The 20,661-nt window shown below is 32.5% G+C and overlaps 1 protein-coding gene across 1 annotated transcript; it reads right to left on the bottom strand.

Annotated features, from left to right (window-relative positions):
* Positions 1 to 7,907: 7,907 nt before the first annotated feature.
* Positions 7,908 to 8,412, bottom strand: LOC109193693 (auxin-responsive protein SAUR21-like). Its single transcript, XM_019344545.1, has one exon. The coding sequence runs from the start codon at positions 8,363 to 8,365 to the stop codon at positions 8,075 to 8,077; it is 291 nt and encodes a 96-aa protein (XP_019200090.1). The 5' UTR covers positions 8,366 to 8,412; the 3' UTR covers positions 7,908 to 8,074.
* Positions 8,413 to 20,661: the final 12,249 nt, after the last annotated feature.

Genomic DNA, 20,661 nt, shown 5'->3' with positions numbered 1-20,661 from the left:
TGAACACCATGCAAAACCGCACGGAAATCTTCTTGTACAATAAACAATGACAAACCCAAAAGTGATTTCTGTCATCCTCTCATCGACAAATTCGGAATCTCATTCTGAAAATATTACCGTGATGAGAACTTATTCTTCCCAGGCAAGACCAATGATCACATGTTTATATTTTAAAGCTTATAGATTGTTGGATAAAGGGCTTGTAATCTGTAATACATTTGAGATACAACAATAATACAGAATAGAGCAGGGAACAAAAACTGGATCATTTGATATCTTCATGCGTGTAATCACTTTCCTATAAGCTTTAAATCTCCCTCTATAAAAGCAACAAGGTTCAAGATTTAATCTTATGGGATACAAGAAGATGAATGAAATTCTCAAGTTGCTTTGTTTGAGAATTTCCTGAAAAACTGTAAGACTGTGAAAATCTCAGTTTAATGCAAGTTTTTGCATCTCCCTTTCAGATGTTTCTCCAAAATATTTATAGATGAAAAATATATTTGTTTGGAGAAATTACATGGAAGTTGCTGTGATTTAAAACTCAACTTCCATAAGATAAGATATATCCTGAATGATATATCCATCATGGGAGAAATAATTAAAGTTATTTTGAGTCAGTAACTGTATGCAAAATTATATACATACATACATACATACATACATACATACATATATATATATATATATATATATATATATATATATATATATATATATATATATATATATATATATATATATCTACTATACTAATAAGAGCCCAAGAGAGTTAGGCCTATAATGGGTAGAAAAAATGGCGGTCGAATTTTTAAATCAAATGAATGGCTCAGATTGATCAGTTTTTAATTTTTCCTTAAGATTTCCTAATTTATCCTTATTGAGTGTGATTTTCCATTAACTTTTCCGTTAAATATTATCTTTTCCGTTAATTTCTGTTAGTTCACCGTTAACTTACTCATTGATTTTAATAAGAATTTAAATGTCTTAGGTTCGAACCTCATCCCAATCAAAGTTGGCATAATTAGTACTCTATTTTACTCTTATTAAATTAATTAAAAATAATAATTTAGTAGCTACAACAAAAAATAATACATATCATTTTTTAATTTAGAATTATGTGTCTACAATGCCTTTATTCAAAAAAAATTATTCATTATCAATAAATTAAATAAGAGAAATAATTTCATTAGTTATATTGTATTTATTTTTATCCAATATAAAAATTCTTTATATTCAAATTTATCAATTGATTATATTTGCTACATTGTCCCTACAATGTCTTTATTAAAAAAATAATTCATTATTAATAAATTAATTAAGAGAAATAATTTTATTAGTTATATTGTCTTTATATTTATCCAATTTAAAATTCTTTACATTCAAATTCATCAATTGATTATATTCACACATTGTCTTTATTACTTTTTTTTGTGCACTATTTTTTTTTTTAAATTAAATATCAAACTTATAATACAAAATAATGCTATATATTTATTTACCAAGTATTTTATTAATACCATGAAAAAATTAAAAAAATATAATTAATAAAGCTAATCATATTAATTACTTGAAGGATTTGTTGACAAAGAGACCATTCAAATCACACAACAAATTGAAGTGAGAACAACTTCGCAATATCCTTGTTTGACAATCAGCAGTTAGCGGTTAGTGTTAGCGGATTATATTAGTGAAAATTAGTTGTTTAGATTAACATGTAAAATGACTTAAGGGTATGATGATATAATAATAATAATAATAATAATAATAATAATAATAATAATAATAATAATAATAATAATAATAATAATTGTTTTAAAATAAAAAAAATAAAAAATATAATTAAGTCAATCATATTAACTACTTGGGAGATTTATTGACAAAAAGAGTATTCAAATCACACAACAAATTGAAGTGAGAAACTATCTCGCAATGTCCTTGTTTGACAATCAGTAGTTAGCTCTTCAATATTAGTATATACGGAGTATTTAATAATTTATGCCCTAATTTTATTTTCTCTCCCTTATGTCCTGTATTTGGTTTCAACCATACCTATACAATTATTTTATTGACAACTATAATCAATCTTGACTATATTATCTTGCATTTGTAAATTTAGAATTGCCTATTTAAATAAACAAATTTAACATTCAATTATCTATGCATGAACAATTCCAATATAATCTTGCATTGATATACTTTAAAATACTTATTTAAAAAATATTGGGCATTATCTCAATCGCGCAATGCGCGTAAAAAACTAGTATATATATATATATATATATATATATATATATATATATATATATATATATATATATTCCTTATGCATGAAATCATGCAAAGGATAAATATAAATAATATACATATATGTAGTTCAATAATCTCAAGCATAAAACTATATATACCAAGCATGTGAAGTGTAACTTTGAAGCATATAGCTTCAAAATGCATAAATAGAAGAGCATATTCCAAGCACGTTAAGTGTAGTTTTGAAGCATATAGCTTCAAAATGCTTCAAAATCTTACGCATGAAAAAAATCCAAACATGCATTAATACTCTCAAGCATATAGTTATATATCTCAAGCATATAGCTATATATCACAAGCATATAGCTATATATCTCAAACATATAGCTATATAAATTTCTTCCAGTATTTTAATTAACTTTCTACCAAACTAAAATAATATTTAAAACTCCACAACTCCAAATATTATTTAAGCTTTCACGGTAGTTCATCTGAAACATTAATCTCCATTACTATATAAATTTCCAACATGAACCACAGTCTCCAGCAGCTCCTCACGTTCAACCTTGATCAACTGATGAGATGCAAGTATGCACTTTACTCTTTATATTCAGATTTAATTTAATGCACCTTAAGCTTTAATACAACGCACCTTAAGTTTTAAATTCACACACCTTAAACTTTATATTCATGCACCTAATGCTTGGCAGTGGTAATTTTCAACTTTTATCTGTAAGGCAATTTAGATTTATTTTAATGCACCTTAAACTTTAAAATCACGCACCTTAAGTTGTAAATTCACGCATATTAAGCTTTTAATTCGTGCACCTAAGGCTTGGCAGTGGTAATTCAAAGTAATGTACCTTAAACTTTAAAACCACGCACCTTAAAGAGCAAATTCACGCACCTTAAGCTTTAATTTTAAGCACATAAGGCTTGGCAATTGTCATGTTTAACTTGCCACTGTAACGCAATCTAGATTTAATTTAATGCACCTTAAGCTTTATAACCATGCACCTTAAACTTTAAATTTACGCAACTTAAGCTTTATATTCATGCACCTAAGGCTTAGTAGTGGTAATTCTCAACTTTTCTCTATAAGGTAATTTAGATTTATTTTAATGCACCTTAAGCTTTAAAACCAAGCACCTTAAGTTGTAAATTCACGCACCTAAACCTGGCCATTGGTAATTCCCAACTTTCTTTTTTACACACACTCTAGTATACTTTAATTGTATTGGAAAACAGGCCTACATTACTCGATTCGTAGAGAAGTTGCAATCGCTTGGTGCAACTATGGTAAAGGTCATTGAATTGGCACAACAAGCACCACCAATAATTGTAGACAATGAGAATGTTAAGGCTATGCAGTCTACGGCACAAAAGATGCTTGGGATTGGGAAAGAGGTGCAACCATCTATTCAAACAGAGGTGGAAGCAATGAGCAGCCAAGATGCACTTTGGGCAAATCCTGAGAATCTTGCTGCCATTGACAATGCTATACAAAGGAGGATAGGGTATAACAAAAAGGTGAATGAAATTCAAAGTTTCAGTCTTGGAGTAACTCCACCAGAGGCTGGGGATGGTTCTTGGGATAATGTTGCAAATATTGCAGTGCATTACAACCCTCCAATGGATGTTCAACAAGTTGAAGCCCGTCAGGGACCATTAGTTGATCAAGAACCTGAAGTAGTAACAGTTGGTTGTGAGGAAGCTCTGTAAAGAAAAATTATAAAGGGAAAGTTGTTGCAGAAGCTAAATGTACTACTATTGGAGAAGGCAATGTAGTAGTTAATGTTGGACAAGAAACCAACAAAAGGCAGCAGTACCTCAAGTACCTATTGAAGCCGCAGTGCAAGAACAAAGAGAAACCAGTAAGGCAGCAGAAGCTGAAGTACTAGCCCTGGTGCAGGAACAGAGAGAACTTGTAACACCCACTTTTTCAAAATCTAAAACCCAATATAATCAAACTTAATTAAGATAAATAAAGGAATAACTTAAGTAACTGAAATAACAATCCAATACAATAAGCTAAGGGAATGTAACCGCCACAGTCACCACTCATGGTAACTGCACAGGCTACAAAAACAACTACGGAATCTAGAGTCTAAGCTTAACAAAACGGTAAAACAGGGGACACAACCCCGGTGTCTACGCACCATAAAAAATGTAGTTTACTACATCCAGTTAAAAGTACTACAAAAGGAAAAGGTACTGATCTAGTAACTACCACAACTAAAGCTACACACTAAACTAACATCGTGGGCTCTCAAGTACTAGGTCTACCAGAAAGGGGTTATAAAACAAGTAGGAAAATAAACCCGTTAGCAATTAATGCTAAGTATAAAGCCACTCAACCCTGTAAAGTACTATAGATATAGGTTGAAAAAATTTTGCATTCACACACATTATCAAGTATGAATAAAAGCAATCAAGATACTTAGTCATAGATCTCAATAGATATACATATATACATCTATATGCTCACAACCTATAAACTCATATAAACAGGCTTTAACTCATAACTTATACTTATGCACATACTCATGCCATAAACAGATATAAGTCTTCTATATTCTACTATGCACTTCTCATAACCAAGATGATGCTTTCAAGTTAGATAATGAGATGAAAGGAGTTTAACAAGTAAGGTCATGCTTTCATACTATTACTTAAACAACGAATGATATTGTACTTTTCAGATACTCAAGATGAGACTCAAACTATGACATGACATGAATAAGGACACGATGCTATACATATATATACTTCTCTTCTGTAGACGTGTGGCTTTGGCGACGTTACGTTTTGCATGGTCAAAGATGATTTTTATGCTATATCCTCTTCCCATGCCTCTAACAAGTCTGGGATAGTTATTTGTACCTTGCGCAACAGACAATATATCTTGTCTTCCTAACTCAACGAATTATCTTTGAGAAGCTTGCAACTCATGAGAATCCTAACTCACATAACAATATTAATAATGATTACACTTATATTTTGTCCAATTTATTCAACATAACTATTAATGTAGAAAATTATAACATATTTACTTACAATGTTTTCCATGACCATTCTAGTCGCTTTGGTGGGAAAATTTCCCAACTTATTCATTCTTCCTTCTTCCACTTTTCATGTCTACGTATACGAGCTGGATGACTAAATACATATGATGGATCTGAATTTAATTTGTAGCTTCTTGTTGTTCTTTCAACTTCTCTTCCATCATAATATTCTCCAACCTATTATAGCCTCCTTGAGATAAACCATGTGCATCGAGATTCTTAGCTTATATCTCTTTGATGTTTTTTTTTTTTCTTATTACCTACATAAAAAGAAAACATTAATTAGTAAAATATAATTAATATATTGAGTTAATAATTGATAGAAAAATAATGATACCTATATTATGGACATGTATGAAGCTCAACAAACTTTTCTCATGTCTCTTGATCATGATACGAGTATTTATCACATGAGTCCTTATTTGCGTTAGTCCAATGTTGCAAAAATCGCGCCTAGGCGCCGCTCGGCCGCGGCGAGGAAAGCCGGAATTGGCCTCCTTCGTGGCCGGGCGGCTAGGCAACCGCTTAACAGGCTGAACCGGCGATTGTTTATTTTATTTTATTTTATTTTTTTGAAAAAAAGGTGTAGAAAGCGTGACAAGACATAACTTTTGACTCGGTTATTTGTTTTGGATAATTTTTTTTTTGAAATTGCGTATTTTTTTCGAGATCTATGTGAAACAAACAGCCATAGGCAGTTTAGCCTCCCAATTTCTCAAAATAATGCTTCTTTTGGTATTAATTTTAGTTTTTTTATTTTATTTTTTTTTTATTTTTTTTTATGTATTTAGATGATGTCAACACTATTTTGAACCATTTTACAAACACTTACGTAAATAGTTTGTAAGAAAAAAGTAGAGGAACATTATATTCTATTAGTGAATTTTTAAAATTAGTAAGTAAATTTTCTTTTTTAAAAAAATATAAATTAAAATAAAAAATCGGGCGCCTACGAGGCGCCTAACGTATTTTGCAACCTTGTTTGTACCGTATACATACGTGCTGGTCAATTTTGTTTTAAAGTATTTTCACCTTTGACCCGCATTTTTCACCCAACAGTCATTTAGTTCGGTTGTGTTGGAAATATCATAAGTACTCTACAAGATAAAATTATTTATCAATAAGAAATGCAATTATATTAATATATTTTTTTGTATAAATCTAAATAATAAAAAAAATTACGAGGATATCTTGCCAAATAAGATCGTTAGTCTCTACTGGGACCTTACACCATGACTCTATTGTGATAAAAACTTTGCTCCGTCCCAACAGTGTAACATAACTTTCAAATGCGATGTTGTTTGACCCAACACGATCCAATCCATCAAATTTAACCATGTCTTTTTTCATATGAGTGGCACCCCTCTTCTTAGCAGTAGTATTACTACCTTGGATAGTATCAATACCGTAGGTTTTACGGCATAAGGCAATCGGACGGCAAGCCAACACTAGCGTAAAAGTACTAAGTGAACAAGAGACTATTTGAGGAAAAAGTGGAATAGAGAAACAATGTATGCATTGAATTCAGAACCCTTTACAATCGAAAATTATGCCGTGCGACATGGTGCACACGGTTGCAAAAACGGCGTCGCTTCGATTAAAAACGATGCGTCCGACTTAAAAAAAAAAATCAGTTTCGATTGCCGTTAACGGTGTTGTGTTGTGCATAATTTGAATTATATATCCAGAATTAATGAACTATATATCCAGAATTAATGAACTATATATGCAGAATGAATGAACTATATATGCAGAATGAATGAACTATATAGTCTGGTCGGTCAGGGAAATTCATTGTTGCCCAAGGAAAGAGTCTCCACTGAATCCATCCTAACCGCCTTTGAGATACGCACTCGGTCAGGGACACCCCGACTGCCTAGTCTGGTCGCACAACCGAGCCGACTGACGAGCCGAACGAAGGGTATGCATGCGGTCGTCACTGCTAAGTTTACCAAACATAACCACCCGACTGCCCTGGGCATACCGGACTGGGGTCCTCGATCAGGGGTATCCATCGAGCATATGGTCTAAATTTAACCTAAATCTAACGTAAAAATATGAAAGGAAATGAATGAGAGGCTAGGGTTCAACTATGGATCAAAACCAAATAACATTAAAATGACTAAAAACGAGATTAAATACAAACAAAACATAGTAGTCATGGGCACGGACATGGTCATAACCGAGCTGAGCCCGTGCCTAGAAAATATTTCACACTGGAATGTAAGCATGTGCATAGATATGGCTACGCCTATGCCCGTGCCTAGCAGATAGAATTTCTGTGCAGCTTAAATACAAACAAGCTAATAACCCCTCACATTTAGGCAGCACGAGGCATTGCCTATTGCCTCAATTCAATTCTGGTTGTCTTAGCCTTATCACTTTCAATAATAGATCACTTTCTAATGCATCAAGATCTAAGGATTCTACAGATCTAGTTCTTTTCCATTCAATTTCTCTCTATCTCCTAAGGTATTACTATACCATGATCATTTCTAAGGGAAATAATCTGAAGATCGATGGACAGAAATAAATGTTACAAGAAATCTCTGATGTTGTGCAAAATTAAAATTTTCTCGATCGATCTGCTAATTAAAATAATGTGTTTGTATTTTTGTCAAGAATTATCCTGGGGAGACAACCAAAAAGCTAAGGGAAACAAGTAACTGTACAATAAAACTCGATCTAATCTGATCTTTTCTACAAAAATTTGTCTCCACTAATTAATCTAGCTAATTAAGCTGTTTGTAGTCTCGATCTCAAGATCTACTGGAGCTAGAGATGATGTCAAGAAACGTATCCTCCAAGCAAGGTATTGTGAGTCCACCCATTGGATGATCAAATCCGAATTCGTCCTCAGCTTGGCACAGCAAGTCTTGGAAAGAAGGGTCCTTCAAGTAGGAAACTGGAATGACAAAACGCTTCTTCTCGCTCTCACCAACATAAACTGCAAAGTGCCCCTTAGGAACCTCACTTTCTCTGTTTGTTCTTGAAGAAGACCTTCTGAGGCCCTGCTTAGCACGGAGAATGCGAGTCATACTAATCGCCATTATATTCTGGGATGTTTAATTTCTTCTTTAAGCAGATCGAGGCAGTAGTGTTAGGCATGAATTCAATATTACACACTCTTTTCAAGTAACCTTCCAGGAATTCTCATCCGAATCTCATCACAAAACTTTAACACACACTTCCGGGAATTATCAACCGGATCTCATCACAACACTTTAATACACACTTCCGGGAATTCTCAACCGGATCTCATTACAAAACTTTAACACACACTTTTGGAAATTCTCAACAGGATCTCATCACAACACTTTCACACACACTTTCGGGAATTCTCAATCAGATCTCATCATAACACTTTATCACACACTTAGGGGAATTATCAACCGGATCTCATCTGAATACTTTAACACACACTTTCGGGAATTCTCAACCGGATCTCATTTCGTCATTCTTTTCAAGTAACCGAAGATCTAGCACCGCCTCCAATATATAAAGATTTTCCTCACATGAAACACACAAGTGGCATACTACGCCTAAATGTAGTTTGAGAAAATAGGGGATACGAGATAGGCATGTGGGATATAAAGGTTAGTCAAAAACAATGTGGATCATATGCAAACTCTCATAACCAACACATAGGTAAATCATGTTTTAATTGAGGAAAATAATTTTGTACACCTAACACGTACCACATTACACTTTAGAGTAAGTCCCCGAGCCCTACGAGTTACGAAAACCCGCAAAACACAAGTGGCGGACCCACGATAAATTAGAAGGCCCTAGGCCGCGGGTCTCAAGAGACCCGCTGCACCAACTGCGCAGCCTGGATTGAAGTGGCAGACCGCAAAGGTCCTGCCACTAGGCACGCGGGTCGCCCAAAACCCGTAGCCAAGCCTGCACGCCTTCGTGGCAGAGACGAGGTAGTAGCATCGTCTCCCTTGTTCTATTCCACACTTGGGCATTTTGTACACTTTCTACCTGATACAACACCTCTAAACATGCCAACCAAGCAAAACATCAACAATACCTATACAACATCCTCCAACATATTTCTCACATAAAACAAGAGATTAAATCACTTCTAAAGCTCACACATCATCAATAACATTCAAACATGCATTTATCAGAGAAAAAATAGTATATTTTGGATGTCCATGGGTTATACATCAAGCTTGATGCTTCCAAAAGCTAGGATCCTTCCTCTACAGCTCAATAATGGTTGTCTTCTCCTCCTCTTCATCTCCCATAACCAACAAATACACCCAATGTATCATTCACAAGCACAATAAATATTCAATACTACATCTATTCTAGCTAAGGAGAGGAGAAAATGGGATGGAAAGTCTTGGAAATGGAAGAGAAGAAGAAGGAGTCTTACACTTGGGTTGCTTCTTGCTCCCTTAGTTTTCTCAGGAGAAACCAAAATGAAATGAGGGGGATTGAGAGCTAAGACAATGGAATAGTATGATTGTATACCTAGGGCACAAATCCCTAGGCCATGCATCAGCTAGGTTAAACTTGGACTATAATACAATATAATAAATTTAGAAAGCAGATATGAGTATTTTAAAATTGTGTTTTGAAAGAAAACTTGGCTAACAGGTTCTAAGGTTCCTCTGAGATTGACTTTTGAATAAAAGAATATTTTTTCCAAATTGATTCTCGAAAACTAAGGCACATGAATAGACTTTTGTATTTATTTACTCACCATAAGGGTTTTTTTTTTTAATTTTTTTTTAATAATTACTCTATTTATAAAAATGCACTAGTCAACTTAGAAACCAAATATTGGGAAAAGATTTTGATCAGTTATTTATGAAATAGGCTTAATTGGGAAGAAGAATTTTTGGGTTGTTACATTCTACCGACCTTAAAAACAAGGTTCGTCCCCGAAGTTTAGACCGGGGTAGGGAAGAAGAGTTGAACCAAAGTAGGAGTGAGTTGAATAAAACTTTTAAGAATACACACTTGAAGGGTTTAAATTTAAACTCAAGGGCGACATAGATCAAGAACAATTCCGAGATTATCAAGGTTACAACCTAGAAAATAAGGTTGCCACCCTATACAAAATCATTTCGAGAGGAAAACAAGAACAAAGTTTGAAATGATTGGGATAATTTCTCAACAAAAGACATTTGATTCTACGAAGGAAAATGAGGGATTCCACCTCAAAAGGGAACAAGGAATTCAATTCAACAAAGGAATCTCAAGGAGCAAATGCAGTGAAATAGATTCCACAAAAAAAAAAAAAAGATATTTAACAATGAATAATATCAAGGCAATAGCTCAATATTAATGGAATCCAAGGAAAGATACAACAAGGATATAATCTCAAAGCGATAGCTCAATATCAAAGGATTCCAAAGAAAGGTTACAACGAATAGATAAGCTCTAGTCAACAATTCAATAAGAATCAAGCAAAGGATATAAGAAGATATCATACTAGCATCAAAGAAATAACATTACAAACATGCATGTCAATAGAATACTCCCAAGAATTGTTACGAAAGACATACGATGGATTTATGACATAGATTTCAACAATAATTCAAAGGAATATCTAGATTGGTTCTTTACAACGAATCAATGGACTTATACGACATAGCTCTAGACCCGAATAACATAAACAAATAGTCAAAAATGCACGGGAGGCAACAAAAAAACTCAAGAAGCAAACTCTTTTCCAACATATAGGATCTTTCTAAATAGGTGCACACTGTGAGGGTGCAAAAGCCATAGATCAAGAGAATAAAGCAAAACACATAATACAACAAGTATGCGCAAGTAACTCATAGTCTCACCGCGTATTCCTAAAGAAATTAGAACCTTAAAGAGATTCTAAAACACTTACATTATGTTTGGTTCACGCAATGAATTTGGAAGGAATAAGAATGCTATTCCATAGGGAATGGAATATGTAACGAATAGAATAAGAATTGTACTCTATTGTTTGATTCGATGAAGGAATAAACTTTAGTAAATGTATTCCTGTGTTTGGTTGGTTAAATGAATAGAAATAGAATAGGTTTTAAAGACATAAATACCCTTATATAAAATAACAACAACAACAACAACAACAATAATAATAACAATAATAATAATAATAATAATAATAATAATGAATATGATTATGATATACTGAATATTATATATATATATATATATATATATATATATATATATATATATATATATATATATATATATATATATATAACAACAATAATAATAATAGTAACAATATATTTATTTATTTATATATTTATATACATGTAAATGCCTGTGTGAAAGAGAGAGAGAGAATAACAACAACAACAATAATAATAATTATAATAACAATTATAATAATAATAATAATAATAATAATAATAATAATAATAATAATAATAATAATACTAATAATAATAATTCTTATTATTATTATAAAAAATATATATTTATATTTATATTTATTTTTCCACTTATCCCACATCAATCGGAGAAGTGGGAAATGGAGCCTTGATGCTCCTATAAAAGGAGCCTCAAGGCTCCATAATTTCAATTGCAATGCCCATTCGCTGAGCAAGTGGATGGGAAGGCTACTTAATTTAGGAACCAAGGCTCCATAATTAAGTAGCCTTATACAGTTAATTTTTATATATATATATATAAATGTCAATGGTGTTTTGGGGTAAGACTTTTCTTTCCCCGAAATGTCAATTGTAAATGTTACAAAATGTGTGTGTGTGTGTGTGTGCGCATGTGTGTGTGTATATATATATATATATATATATATATATATATATATATATAGAGAGAGAGAGAGAGAGAGAGAGAGAGAGAGGAAGGTTCAAGTGCGGCAGTGCACTTAGGTGCGGCGGTGCGGTTGATTGTAGGCCATTAGATTAGATAAATCCAACGAATCACATTATCAAGGCGACGTTCTCACACGACACGAACTGCAAGGTTAAAGTCGTCATTGGGCACCAGAATAGATCAAATTATAGTGTTGTGTGTTTTATGTTCGTTATTGGTGCATTATTAACCTTACTGTGGTGTATTTGAGGATTCGTGTTGGTGCCAAGTTTAGGTGCGCCCGCGCCTTCTCATGCGATCAGTGCGGCCGCACTAATAGTTATACAAATATACACCATCCATGTTAAAAAATGCACACCAAAAAAACATGCACAAATTAGATACACATCACTAGAACGCACCATTAGGTATGAATAAAAACATCACACAGTGTTCAGAAATACACCATTGAGGTGGTGAGTTATATGGTGTATTTTTTGGATGTGTTGTGTGTTTCTTGGTGTATTTGTGCATTTCATTGTGGTGTTTTTTCCTAACACTATTGGTGTCTTTTGTTAACACTGTTGGTGTATTCTCACAAGCGACCGATATAAATGACCATTACAATTACCATAACACCCCCACTTACCAGGACGTGCTTTAATCTTTAAATCTTCAGAAATTAGCCGCTGCAGTTAGATTAAGTAGAATGGACGATGCTGATATGGCCGCACCGCCGCACCTAAAGCCACTGCCGCATTTATTTATATATATATATATATATATATATATATATATATATATATATATATATATATATATATATATATATATATATATATATATATAGGGTTGAGTTCAAATGAGGATAACAATATGTAGAGGACTGTGAGGACAAATAATGGGCACACAACAAATTACTATCAGGCACACAATTTAATACATAATGGCACACAAGTATACATGTAACCATCAGGTTTCGAACCCAGGCTCTATTAATTAACAAATGTATGCACGGGACATACAAACTGTGGGACACGACTACATTCGGTCATGCACACGACATACAGGTTAATGGCACACACTACATCTGTCCTCACAGTCCTCTATAATATACTTGTCCTCATTTGAACGCAAGTCTCTCTCTCTCTCTCTCTCTCTCTCTCTATATATATATATATATATATATATATATATATATATATATATATATATATATATATATATATATATATATATATATATATATATATATATATATATATATATATATATATATATATATATAGGGTTGAGTTCAAATGAGGACAACAATATATAGAGGACTATGAGGACAAATATTGGGCACACAACAAATTAATACCAGGCACACAACTTAATACATAATGGCACACAAGAATAAATGTAATATCAGGTTTTGAACCCAGGCTCTATAAATTAACAAATCTAGCACGCGGCATACAAACTGTGGCACACGACTACATTCGGCCATGCACACAACATACCGGCTAATGGAACACACTATATCTGTCTTCACAGTCCTCTATAATATATTTGTCCTCATTTGAATACACACACACACACACACACACACACACACACACATATATATATATATATATATATACACACACACACACACACACACACACACACATTTATATAAAATATTATATTTATTAAATATAAATATTAAATAATGTGCAAAGGATATTTTTGGTATTTGTAATACAAAAGCCATTCCCAAGAGCATGGGAATAGCTAATACCAAGTCCCCCCCCCCCCCCCCCCCCCCCCCCCAGGAATGGTTGTTCCCCTTGCAAGGTAATAGCAAACAATGGAATAGGTCTATTCCAAGGAATGTTATTCCAATCCTGACCTATTCCATGAACCAAACATGGCATTAAAGAAATCCTAAACCTTAAGGTTTCAAATTTAAGGGTTTATCAAGTCAACTTTCCTTGGCTGATATTGTCATTCCTTAACCACCCTAGGACATCAACCTGACTCTGAGACCAACTGTAACACCTCCAATTTTGATACAATTGAGCCTAGTTCTAAACATGAATTAAAGGTAGGAAAATGCGGAATAAAGAGAGGGCAATTGAATACTAATTACCCAACAACCAAAACAAAAGGGGACGCTACTCCGTAGCTACCCTCAACAGAGCAACTACATGGGAAACTAACTAAATTAACATCATCATAAAGGGCCCACATCCAACTATTCGATTTCTAACTTGAACAAAATCTATACTAATCTAGTTCCATCTAAACTCGTTCAGCAATAATCAGTCAGGCTTAAAATGGGATAAATCTATACCAATCTAGTTCCATCTAAGTGGTGCAAGTTGACTAGGCTTATTAAGTGGTCTGGTTGGACTTAATAACTAGTAGTTGCTAGTCAACCAAACTCTGTGCCTAATATAATCCTGGATTGATGGGATACAGGATGATTGATGTTAGCACATTCAGTTACGGTACTCAGACCGCTCAGTAGATACCAATACACCATCTAGGGTTCTGAGTCAGATCTGAGGCAATACATGGCTAACGGTCTACCGTTAAGAGGCAACACAACAGGAACATCAACTATGGCTGGAGATCAACACGGCTACGCTTCCGCTATCATACGAGGTTAGGTTTCTCGTATACTATGGTTTATTATAGTTAGACTATTGTATATCTAACATTTGGTATCAGAGCCTTTATCAATCTCTGCCTAGTTGATTGTTTTGCCTTAATCAACATTAATGTCTTTATATACATCAAATTTGTATATATTTGTCTCTTAAAAATTATTTCGAAAAATTAGATTAATTTTGTGTACATAAAGTTTCCTGTACATAGTTTATTTTTCGAAAATATGGCTTAGAATTTAATTATGAGGATTAAGCACAATTATTTTAATTTCCTTTATTTTGAAATTAAATGTATATTGTGATTCTTTTGGCGTGACTGTCGCCAATTTGTTTTGGCCGGAAAAAGGAGTCTTATGCACTGGTTCGAATGCGACTCGCCGCCATTAGATTTTTGGCTTTAGCGATATGACGACACGACGATGGTGCGACTTGGAATTGCAGGCGGTGGTTGTTGGCGTTGCACAGTGAGGAGACGCAGCGGAGGCGTGGCTGGGTTTTCCCGGCGACGTCGCTGCTTGTTCTTCTCTTTCAGGCGACGCCGGCGACGGGCCGCCGCTCTCCATCTCCGTGCTGCTGTTGCGTTCGTCGGCTGGCGGCGTGTCGCGACGAGGAAAGATGGTGGAGGCGAGCTGGATTTCCGGCGTCGTCGCGTGTCCTCTCTTTCTCCTTCAGGCGACTCTGTTGCTATGTTTCCGGCTTAATTAACATGAAGAAGAAGATGGTGATGGATTATGATTCTTTGGGCCGGGTCAGGCCCATTCGGGCAGACCCGGTCCAATACTTTAAAAAAAATAAAATCAATGCCTACTTTAGTTATTGGGCTTGCTTTAGTGTTTTCCAGCATCATATTTAGACTTCTTCTAGCTTAATTGTTCAATTTAATTCCTCATTAATTTATTATTAAATTATCATTCAATTTTGGGCAAATATTAAGTTTTAAATTTTCTGTTTGAATTTTAATTTAATTTTGAGGTTTATTTTAAATTGCCTCAAGTGTTGCAATTTATTAAGAATTTATGAGTTAATAATAATATATTAATATGCAAAAATCCAAGCATGCTTTGTATACTCATAAATTATTATTATAATTATACATCTATAAAAGCATGCGTTAAGGTTGGATATAGCATATTATTAATTCATAAATTCATTATTAAATATCATTCAATTTTGGATCCTTAGGTCAATTTTAGGTATTATGACCTACTAAAGCAGCTTGTTTGGTTTCTCCTTAATTTTGAGCACATTTTAGTTTTATGTGTCTCAAAAACTTTAGAACCTGTGAGCATATATCCATTAATGTGTAACTAACTATCAGCTTAAGCTTTTAGTTGAGATGGAGCACATACTTCAATTTGGTATCAGAGCCAGACCAAAGGTCATGGGTTCGAATCTCAATGCCACTCGTAAGTGACTACGGTTTATCGGTCCACGTGTTGGTTGGAATTCACTGTACACGTGAGGGGCGCGTGAGGGTCATTAAAGTATGGATCCCACCATTTTGATTGATATTTTAATAATAATTATAGCTCCTTATAACATGTTTATTAAGTTTTAATTATTACTAACTACCATATTTTGGTATTCATCGTTGGTAATAATATTAAGTTTTGGGTCTATTTCAGTACTAGACCATTTATCATTCGTGTTATAATTCACTTGGGCCATTGAGGTTTATGAGTCTAATTTGAGCGATTAAGTGCTATAATTATTGTCTTGATCTATTTTGAGACATTAAGGATTAAGGATTTAATTGTTATTTTGGCCATTAAGAACTACAACTATTGTTTAAGTTGATTAAAATTTTTAATCTATCAATAGTTTCCCGGACCTTAATAATAATATTAAGTCTTTAATTTATGGCAAAAGCAATATAGTTGGTATATTGTTTGTTTAATGGTAATTTGGTTATTACCTTAACTTCAGTCTCCCTTAGTATTATAATAGTCATGGTTAATTATTATGTAGTAAATTGAGATTAGTATTTGGCATCCCTTAATTACAGTTTTGCCATTTATTAAGTTAAATTCGGCATTATTAATTACTGTTATTAAGTTTAGGGACTAATCTTATTTTATTACCTTTCATAATAATATTTAATGGTAATCTGCTATATTTGGTACATTGGCATGATTACCACTTCATTTTACATGACTATTACTGTTGGTAATTAAGTCCTACCAATGAATTTTTAAATGTACCATTGGACGCTGCATCGAGGCTACTGACACCGACAATGAAGATGGGAGAACTCTAGAGTTTTTTTTTTCTTCTCTTGTGGATCACCATCGTTGTTAGCGCAATGGGCAGATGCGGTTGCATCATTAAGGTTAGTCATTAATTATCTTTTATGCTTGTTATTGATAATTAGTGCTACAGTTATAGTTAACCGCTAATTTGGACTAGTCACATATTTTATCTTTAGAAAATGGAAACATTAAAAGTGCATTACCATACTTTAGTTTGTCATTACTAATGTTAATAGTGATTATAATGTTACTTATTGCTATTAATAATTAATTAATGATAACATTAATATTGTTATGGTATTCAGATATGCATCTTAAACTGTTTCCAAATAAATTTATCTGACAATACTCCAGTTCAGAAAATAATTTTCTTGACATTAAAGATTTTCGGACTTCAAATTTTATTAAGTTTTCAAAATTTTATCCAAAAATGTTTATAAATGTTAGTAGTTTTGACCATTGTTTTTTCATATTTAGTCTCCTACTTAATGTGATAATATTATTATGGCTATTTATTGCTATTTTGGTTATTTGCAATTTTGCCATTAATAATAATAATATTATCAACTGGGTTATGGAGAGTGATTTTGAATCAATTTAGTAATCTTGGAAAAACATATTTGCTAGGCAATTGACTTTTGCCATTAATTTCATAATTCATTTAGTTCTTGGAATTATGATTTTAGTTCTGATTGCCTATGTTTGGTTAAGTATGAATAAATGAATATTTTGTTTAAATTCATATCCTTTAGTTGGTTCATACTCTTTAGATTGTTTTATGCATTCGATCACATTAAGTATATAATAATAAGTTTAATTATGTAATTAGGGTTTATGAGATTTTAATTTACAAATGCTAGCATATCCTTTTGGTTTGATATTGTTTGAATTTGTAAATTCAGTTATTTCTCATAAATTTGATCTTTATGCATTAAAACATTTTCCCATGGGCTTACAGTTTAAAAAAATTTTAAAGTATATATTCAGTACATTATTATTCAAAATGTTGGGTCTCTTTTGGTTTCGACTCATCGGTGTTTGAATATTAAGTTTATACTTTAAAATCTCATATTGTAAATTGCTTTAAGTTATGCAATTTCTTTGGAATATATGAGTTTAATGCTTAATTTTATGCATATTTGTACACCGCATAATATTATGTTTTTAAATTATGCAATTTTATTATGCCTTTAGCAATGCATACTTTGAGATGAAATTATATTAGTTCCTATTTAAGTTGGACTTACGCATAAACTTTAGTTGCGGTAGTGCCTGAATTTAAGCACGTTTAGTCCGCTAATTTAGTTCACCATTTAAGCTTTAATCATAGGTGAATCCTACAGTTTTCTGGTTTATACCATACAGTTTACTGGTTTATACCCCAAACAGTTATACATTAAGTATATATGAATCGGGGAGACATACTATTTTTAATGGCCATGACTTAGGAACATCTTGTGCCACTAGTCTCCTTAAATTGATACTCTATTTAAGGAATTGGTTTTCAGTGAGACTTAGTCTCTAACCGCCTTTTCTGGGAGTATATTTAGATTTTCCCATCACAATCTGGTATAATTTGTTTGTCAAAATTTTAAGTATTCCTTGCCAATGTGATTTGATTTCGGTTCATTAAAGAATAGCCAAAGCATCTTTAATTTACTGAAGTCTCTTAAGTTTTCAATCTTGGTTAATTAAGGAATAGCTACAGCATATTCAGCTACCTAAGATTATTAAGTTTTAATCACATAAAGTTTAGGCAAGAATTTGATAATTGTCTAGTGATATTATAATTTTAATTTGGTTTTGGAGTAGCCACAACATCCTCAATCTGTTAAAATTATATATTAAGCGGTTTATTTTGATCACATAAAGTTTTGGACATATCATTTGTGATTAATTGTATGTAATATGATGAAATTTAGCCCACAGGCAATTTCGTTATATTTGTATAATTAATCAGGATGAAATACTGGACTACAGTAATAATTTAGCCCACAGACAATTATGTATCGGAAGGTAGTTTGGTAGTTTTATCAATGATAATAGAAATAAATCAATTTATTTACTTTATGGTTATTTGTAAATAATTTCCAATTCTATCATGAAGTTTAGTTTTATGTCATTTGATTCTTCAACTCATTTGATAATGGTTTCATCATAAATAAATTTTTCAGTTGGATCTAATTGAGTAAAACTTTAGCCCACAGGCAAGTTTTATGTCACTAGATTCTTCTGCCTCTTTAGTAATTATGAAAAATATTATCATAAGGGTTTCTTAATGGGATTTAATAGAATTAAAACTTTAGTCCACAGGCAAATTTTATGTCAATAAATCCTTCAACCCATTAGATAATAATTTTATCACAATTCTTAGAAATTATAAATTTAGCTCAATTATAATTCTAAGTTTCATGGTTTGCATTGGCAAAACATGTTTTCAGTCACTTCTATTAATTAATCCACGAATCTTGCTCGGTTCTTCGGACTAACTGTAGTAAGTTACGTGATTTGACATACATCTTTTGGATTGCATTAATAATAAAATGTATCTTTTGAGCCAAATTCTAACTTGGTTTTGGAAGGTGTATTTTTATTTTAGTATGTCCGACTATGGTGGGGATTATATCTTCATTATTTAGTTGGACTTTACTTGGAACCAAAAATTGATTATTTAGTATGTCCAACTAATGGTGGGGAATTATGTCTTCATTTGTTAGTTGGTCAATAAATCAATTATGAGTATGTATATTATTAAGTTCATTTTATTAATATCGCTGAAATGTTTTAATCAGTGGGAGTGATAATCATTTAGAAAAAGATCATTAAATTAATCCACTAAAGATTTTGGATTTAATTATTGTATTCATACATTTCAAATTGGATTGTATGTTAAACAATAAGTCCAAAAGATTCCACAAGTATCAATCTTGTATTTGTTCATATAAATTCATAAGTTCAAATTATTGAACATTTGGTCGTGCAACATATTTATGAAAATGTTGTAACAATATTAAGGAATTCATTAGAACAAAAACACTTAACTTGTGGTGCACTGTAATTTAATAAATTCTTCAGTGATTAATAGAGTCTTTAGTTTCTTCAAAACTGATCCTGGGTCATTTTGGTTTGTAAGGCTCAAAACAATTTTGTGAGACATATAAGTAAGACTGATTATGTTCAGTTCATTTAAAGTGAACATTGAAGTTATTTGGGAAGTTATGGTGTATGATTAAGATTCCAAATTCATGGACTTAGACATTTGGTTTATTGTCTAAGTTATTGGAATGCTTCTGTGACTTGACTATCTTTTGGCTATTTTTGATGAGTGGGAGTGACAGACGTGTCAACTCCAAGCTCTTAGCTGTTAGAGATAGTACTTAAAGTTAACTTATAAAGAAGTCATAGAATATAGTTAGCATTATGCTAACATTAAGAGATCTCTACTTAAGGCATGCTTATAAAGTTTTAGAGATCATACAATGTACACTTTTGTACAATTTGGATGCGTTTTCTCCTTCAGTTGTGCACATAATGTATTTTGAGAAACATCCCTTAAGGTACCGAGATTAAACATAGGGTTTGTTCATAAAGGACCTAAGTTGGAGAATTAAAATGCATGTGACCATAATGGATACTACTCTGATTAAATAGAGGACATATCACTATGATTTG

This window comes from Ipomoea nil, unplaced genomic scaffold (assembly GCF_001879475.1).
Source record: "Ipomoea nil cultivar Tokyo-kokei standard unplaced genomic scaffold, Asagao_1.1 scaffold1900, whole genome shotgun sequence".
Classification (NCBI taxonomy): Eukaryota; Viridiplantae; Streptophyta; class Magnoliopsida; order Solanales; family Convolvulaceae; genus Ipomoea; species Ipomoea nil.
Note: the sequence above shows the minus strand (reverse complement) of the source record. Positions and strands in the feature narration are given on the sequence as shown.

Coding starts and splice junctions, on each gene's coding strand:
- LOC109193693 (XM_019344545.1), bottom strand. CDS start 8,365: ATGGCGATTAGTATGACTCGCATTCTCCGTGCTAAGCAGGGCCTCAGA.